The sequence below is a fragment of the Nannospalax galili genome, unplaced genomic scaffold (assembly GCF_000622305.1).
Source record: "Nannospalax galili isolate Female #2095 unplaced genomic scaffold, S.galili_v1.0 scaffold311, whole genome shotgun sequence".
NCBI classification, from domain to species: Eukaryota; Metazoa; Chordata; class Mammalia; order Rodentia; family Spalacidae; genus Nannospalax; species Nannospalax galili.
Window position 1 is genome coordinate 4,491,138 of NW_008330298.1, and position 7,530 is coordinate 4,498,667.

General features: G+C 42.0%; 1 protein-coding gene across 1 annotated transcript in view; it reads right to left on the reverse strand.

The window, feature by feature from the left end:
- Nucleotides 1–7,025, reverse strand: part of Nkap (NFKB activating protein) — a 31,295-nt gene extending 24,270 nt beyond the window's left edge. Inside the window, exons 1-2 of the mRNA XM_008844153.3 lie at nucleotides 6,472–7,025; nucleotides 2,964–3,044 (exon numbers count right to left, since the gene is read on the reverse strand). Of these exons, the coding sequence (XP_008842375.1) occupies nucleotides 2,964–3,044; nucleotides 6,472–6,851 (461 nt within the window). The 5' untranslated portion in view covers nucleotides 6,852–7,025. The remainder of the gene's footprint in view (nucleotides 1–2,963; nucleotides 3,045–6,471) is intronic.
- Nucleotides 7,026–7,530: the final 505 nt, after the last annotated feature.

Below are 7,530 nucleotides of genomic sequence, written 5' to 3' on the forward strand. Positions count from 1 at the left end.
GTTACTCCAATCAGACTGGCTAAGGTCAAGAAAACAAATGATACCAAATGTTGGAGAGGATGTGGGGAAAGGGGAATGCTCATCCACTGCTGGTGGGACTACAAGGTTGTTCAACACCTATGGAAAGTAGTGTGGAAACCACACTGTGGAAACCACACAGTGTGGAAACCACAAATGAACCTACTATTTCACCCAGTTATACCACTCCTTGGCATATACCCAAAGAACTCTTCCTATTGGAGAGACACTTGTACATCCATATTTGTTGCTGCTCTTTTCACAATAGCTAAGAGATGGAAGCAACCTAAGTGTCCTTCAACTGACAAGTGGATAATGAAAATGTGGTTCATTTATAGGATGGAATTTTACTCAGCAGCAAAGAAAGATGAAATCATGAAATCTGCAGGTAAATGGATAGAACTAGAAACTGTTATACTAAGTGAAGTAACATAGACTAAAAAAAAATAAATAAACAGCATATGTTCTTCCTCATATGTGGATCCTAGCACCAAATTCTTATAAGTGAATATGATATCCAAACATAACTACAGGAACCAGGATAATGAAGAGGAACCAGGGACATAATGGAAAAGAAAGAAACTGAAAGAGAGGAACAGTAAAAAACAGGTGTTAATAAGGGAGATATGGATAATAATGGGGTTATCTTAAGGGGAGGGGGGAGGGAAGGTTATACAAGGAACCTAGGGGATAAAGCGAAAGAAGGAGCTCAAGAGAGTTAGGACCATAGGAGAAGGGTATTATTAAGGGAGAAATGGAAAAAAACGGGGGCACATTAAATGGGAAATCCATGGTGGAAGCGTTAGACAATGTGAGAGATAAACAATGTCTAGCTAGTTTTAGAAAACCAGAGGGAACCTTATTAGGACCACAACCTACTGACAAATTATACATACAACCATATCAAAGAATGTAATATATGCCTAGGCAAGGTTTATCTGAAAGTGTTTGGTCTTTGCCCAAGCTCTATTCTACATGGCATATAGTAATTAAAAGTACCAGACTGGTGGAACTAACCTTCTTGGATGTTTAACAGCCATATTTTGAGGCCTATATAATTTGGTCAGGGGGACATAAAGGACAGTTTTTGTTCCTTGCCCCTCTAGGTCGAATAAGTTCCAGGGGACTATGAGCATCTCTCAAAATGTCTTGTAACTGTGGTGAGTCACCTGTTCTGCTGAGCAAGGAGGCCGTGGAGACCCCACCAGATGGACCTGAACCAGTGTTCAATCTACAAAGTGGAGGGTCAACACAGAGTAAACATTTCCTTCATGCTTCCAAACGAAGCCAGCTATGGTCGAGTGGGACCTTTGACTTATCATCACACAGACAGAACTGGTAAAAGAAAGGAGCCAGGGGCTCCTCCCAAGCCCATGTTACCCCTGAGGAACAGATCCTCAAACAACCTTAAGAGTAAAAATAAATTGTTTTATCTGGCTAACTGTAGGGTCTTAAACACCCAAAAGGAAAGTATAACCAAAGATTAATTGGGTCCATATGTATAACAAAAGGCTACATAACAAGAACCCACCAGTGACACATCTGGCAGAGGTTTAGTATCCAGAATATACAAAGAACTCAAAAAACAAAGAATTGAGAAACCAAATGACCCAAGTAAAAGATGGGCTAAAGATCTAAACAGAGTTCTCAAAGAAACAAATAAAGCACTTGATTGACTGAGCCATCTCCCCAGCCCCTAAATTTTGAAAACTTTTCACACAGGCTATATGGCTACGTGGTGGAAGGAGAAAACCAACCTGCAAGGTATCCTCTGACCTCTGCGTGTGTATGAATGCTTGCACACACAGATATATACTAAATAACTGTAAAAAAAATAAGGTGGAGAAGAGATCAAGGAAAGCATCTGGGGGCTGGAATGGTGGCTCAGCAGTCAAGAGCACTTACTTCTCTTGCAGAGAACCTAGGTTCAGTTCTGAGCACGACACAACAGTTCACAAGCACCTATAACTCTAGTTCCAGGGGATCTGATACCCTCTTCTATCCTGTGCAGGCACTGCACACACGGTACACTTACATACATACATGCAAAACACTAATACACATAAAATTTAAATAAAAAAAACACATGTTGGGGTTGGAGAGATGGCTCAGTGGTTAAGAGTACTGGCTATTTTTGCAGAGGACCTGGGTTCAAGCACTCATATGGCAGCTAACAACCATCTGAAACTCCAGTTCCGGGGGATCTGATGTCCTCTTCTGACCTCTACGGGCATTGCACAACATGGGTGCACTTACATACATGCAGGCAGTACACTCACACACATAAAAGAAAAAAATAATAAAATAATATAAACATAATATTTTAACACTGAATCTCTCTGAGTAGGCAATTAGCAAGGCTCCATGAGTTATAATTTAAAGATGCCAGTTAAGCTGAGCATGGTGATTCATGCCAATCATCCTAGCATTCAGGTGGCTAAGGCAGGAAGTTGCTGTGAGTATGAGGCCTGCTTTGGCTATACGTTTCATGTAGCCTGGGCTACAGAATGAGACTATATCTCAAAACAAACAAGAAGAAAAAAACCACAATGAATGTGCTAAAATCAACTAGCAGCATGTTTAATCATTACCTATGTTCAATGTTTTCAAAATATAAGGAGCAAAATAGCATAAATCAAATTAAAGTGAAAAATCTGACATGTACTTGAGGCTCTTCACTTAAAAATTTTGACAGTAGGCCTGGTGAGATGGCTGAGTGGGTAAAGCCGCTTGCCACCAAGCCTGGTAACCTGAGTTCAATCCCTGAAACCCACATGGTAGAAGGAAAGAACTGATTCTGGCAAGTTGTCCTATGACCTCTACCTGTGTACATACACACTTATACAAATAAATAAAATGTAAGAGAAAATAATTTAAAACTTTGACAGTAGACTCAGGATTCAAATGAATGCTGTACATTTTTAAACTACTTTTAATGTACTTACTCTGGTTCAGGATTCTTTGGAGAAAGTCCCCAAACTTCAGGAGCTCCCAACTCTCCAATCCTCTCTCTTTCACTTAATCTCCTAAGAGATAAACATTTAAATTATAACTCAATGGATGAACTGTTTCCTAAATATGTAATGAAATACAAAAGGAATCAAGTGTTCAGGTCTTATTTTCTCTATATGTCTTTTTGGTTTTTGGGTCTTTTTTTGAAATAGGGTCTCCTTGCAGCCCCATCTGGCCTGTAACTCACTATGTAGACCAAGTTAGCCTCAATCTCACAGAGGTCCATCTGTCTGTGCCTCTCATGTGCTGGGACTAAAGGTGTGTGCCACCACGCCAGGTCTTCTGTTTTTGTTTGAGACAGGATCTTAAAATCCTGGGCTCAAGTGGTCTAGCCTTCCAAGTAGCTGGGGCTTCCAGCATACCTGGATTTACCTATATATTTTAAAAATTAATAAAAAAATCTTGATTTAAATATAAACTTGTGACTTAGGATTTGATGTTCTGATAGTACTATCCATGGTACAAACTGTGGAGAGCCTCAGTAGATAGGTCAGAAACAATAGCCTGGCAGACTGTCAAGTGCATCCCCTTTTTTGACTGTGTGGCATAGATTCTAACTGCCCATTTCACTGTTTGTAAAATGTGGCAGAAAATTTTATATTTGGAAATAACTTCATTTGTTGGTGCATGATTATAAGAGTAGAGTTGTCTCTCCACAGAAGGCTCTTTGGATTGGGCTAACACTACAGTTTGTAGGAGCCTAGGAGTTAGTTCCAAAAATACAGATGAAGCATTAGAAACAAAGAGTAAAGGGAATTTTGAAAAGGAAAAAAAATTATTTGACAAAAACTGTACTAAAGATATACAAGGTTTGTTACTTGTTTTCCTTTCAGGTCCTTGCTTAGAAAAGAATATGTTCTTTACTCTTTAGAAGACACTGGCTTTTTTCTTTTGTTTTATGCTTGTGGATAATTCTGATCTAATATTTACAACTATTCATAAACTTAGACAACAAAAAATAACCCTGGATAGAAGAGGTGGAAGAGGACTAGAGTTTGGTTCCTAACACCTATGTCAGGTAGCTCACAACCGCTTGTAACTCCAGCTCCAGAGGCTCTGACACCTCAGGCCTGAGACACCTGAACTGCACACAGTCATGCATACACATAATTAAAAACAATAAAAGGCAGAAGCAAAGGGGGTGTTTCCAGAGGTCAGAAGAGGGCTGGAAGAATGGCTCAGTGGTTAAGAGCACTGGCTGCTGTTGCAGAGGACCTGGGTTTGATGCCCAGTACCCGCATGGTGGCTAACTCCAGTTCCAGGGGATTCAACGCCTTCTTCTGACCTCTGCAGGTACTGCATGACACAGGTGCACTTACATTGTAGGCAATACAAAAATAAAAATAAAGTATTTTAAAAAGCAATAAAAACCAATCTGTGAAAAAAACCCTAATTCTTCACAGCATCACTGCTTGTGACTCCCACTTATTTTTTAACCATTACAAAAGAAATACAACTGGTTTGATTTTTAAACTTTTTTAAAAAAAATTTTACGTGTATGAGTGTATTGCTTGCATGTGTGTAAGTGCACCTGTGTTGTGTAGTGCCTGTTGTCCTGGCTTTATCTATACAGGTAAATCATTTATCATCTAAATATACAAATTCAGATTTCATCAAAGTAGTTCTAACATCCCTTGGTGAGAAAGTCTCCAGTAATAAGTCCTTCTTTTTTCTTTGGACACAGGGTCTCATGTAGCCAAGTCTGGCCTTCAACCCCTGACGGTTCTTTCCCTCCCAAGTGCTGGGATTACAAACATGAGCTACTATCCCTGGCTCACTACTTGGTGTTTTAATAACATACTCTGTGGATAACTTGCTAATTGGATAGGTAGGTCTTTATTCAGATGTGCTTTTTACTGTTTCTATTTGCATGCACTTAGAGAATATTTATTTGTTCCAGGCACTAAATTATTACAGCCTTAAGAGCCTTGTTACTAATTTTATCCTCTCTTTTCTGGGGGTGGTGATCCAACTCAGGGCCTCAAGTTTGCTAGGCAAGCACTCTACCACTGAGTTCCATTTCCAGCCTGTATTCTTCTGCAATGGTGAAGAAGTGAAGCTCAGAGAGGCCAACTAACTTGCCCAAGGCTATCCTGTTAAATGGCAAACAAGGGCTTTCAAACTCAGCCAGTGTGATTCTGAAAAACTGTTCTTTTTATCACTCTGCTTTATTACCTCCCAGTGGTGATAGAACAATCATCATGAAAATATCTCTCAACTGTTGGAATGTTAATTTGTCTCCTCAATGTAATACTTTAAAACTTCTCATTTTTAAACACATGGTACATGGCTTAGTACAGTGCCCAAGATGTACTGTGACAATAAACATTAGATAATAGGATTCACACAGCAATATAAGCCTCTTTATTCCTCTCTCTTTCTCTCTCTCCCTCCCTCCCTTCCTCCCTCTCTCTCTATTCCAGGCTGATATGGAATTTATTCTGTAACCCAGACTTGCCTCCAACTAATTGTGATAATCCTATTCAGCTTTCTGAGTGTTAATGCTCAGCCTTTTTTAACTTAATTTTGAGATAGGATCTCATGTAGCCCAGGCTGGCCTTGAACTTGCTAGGTAGCCAAGAATGGCATCGAACTGACTTCCCTTGTGAGCCTCATGAATGCTGGGATTAAGGTATGTATGTACTACATATTCTCATTAAAGCTGATGTGATCTCATTCCAGCATTATTTTTCATGATCAAGACTGAGACCACCTTACAAGATCCTTCCCAAGGTAACATCATTAACGGCTTGGTAGATCACTTTTCTTACATTCACCTAATCATCTGTAGAGGAAGGTTTTCCTCTTCTCCAACAGAAAATCTTAATTTCAATCCTTCCCAATTCCCTGCAAATCTTTTCCACTGACATATTCTGCTTTCTCAAACTTATCTGTTCAAACTTGGTAGACGGTTGCATGCCTACCAACTGGTAGGGGTTAATTCCGTGATCAATAAAACGGGACCTCTCCTTTCCATAAATTCAGTTTAGTGAGGATTAAAGTCAGGCTCACGCATTATGACACAACCAAGGAAAAGCTATAGAGCTGAGGCTCTCTACGTGCTATATGCTAAAGAAGCCCAGAGAGGGAAGCAGGTTAGTGGGAAACCAGGGCACTTTATGAAGGGGTCCGGGAAGGGTGAAAATGTAAAGAAAATGATAGATTAAAAGTGAAGAAAGAGGCCGGCTGTGGTAGTGCACGCCTTTAATCCCAGCACTCGGGAGGCAGAGGCAGGCGGATCTCTGTGAGTTCAAGGCCAGCCTGGTCTACATAGTGAGTTCCAGGACAGCTGGAGCTACAGGGAGACCCTGTCTCAAAAAGACAAAAAAATGAATAAAGGAATGAGGGGTGCAAGGTAGGCAACGGACCAAACATGAGCAGAAGGAATGACAAACAAGACTCAAAGACTGGTATAAAAGAAGGTAAGGAGCTCTCACTCACTTCTGCCGCAGACTCTCCTCCCTCTCCTTGTCCAGCAGGCTAGGCCATGGCTTGTCGCCCCCATAGGGGCGCGAGTAGCCGCCATAATAGGCGGACGAGGAGGCAGAAGTAAACGGGGTGCTCCGCTGCGTCGAGGGCCGCTCTCTAGAGCGTGATCGAGAGCGCGAGCGGTAGGACTGGTTTCGGGAGCCTTGGCTGAGGCTACTCGGCTGATGGCATAGGCCGTTCCGGTCACCAGACCGAGACCAAGAGCGCGATCTAGACCTACGACCCCGCGGGGAACGGGAAGACTTGCTGGGCTTGGGGCTCTTTGACGAGCTGCGGCGTTTCCCCCCGGAGGCCCCCGCTTCAGGGCTACGCGCACCTGACACCGGAGCCATGCTGGGAGCTGTGCCCCGGGACGCGAGGGACCAGGGGGCGCTCTCGCAACCCTGGAAGGGCCTCGGTTGCCTAAGCTTCCAGAAGCCGCCGCCGCAGCCGCCGCGTAACCTATCAAATCTGAAAAAAACTTGTTCCGGGTATGTTGGTAAATTCCTTTCCCCGACCTAGGTGCTCCGGCGGACAAGACGGGATGTGTGTATCAGTATATAGAAGCCGGCCAGGAAACCTGGTGCACGCGTCCATCTGGTTCCTAGTGAGGTTCCTCAAGTGTAAGCTGCATAGCAGATGAATTCCTTAGTCTGGTAACTGGAAAATTGATGATTAATACAGGAAGTTTCATTGAGTGTGAAAAATACCATCTATTCTGCACGTGTTTCGTGTGCTTTCTGTGTGCAGTTATGCTTGCATGTATGATATATATGTATGAATGTACGTGCGATATGACTTTTTTTTTCCTTTGAAATTCCAAGCACACTAAAGACATTTTAGCACAATTAGGGGTGAGTTATGATCTAAGACCTGTGCTGTCCAGTTAGCTTAGAGGGCATGAATTCTGTTAATCACTTGAATCTGATATGCTCTGATTAAATTCGCAGTCCAGAGAAAAACTTTATTTATCTAACCCAGCCACCTGTCCCCACCAGAGTGTTCACAGAAAAAGAGTATGTGCAGACCCTT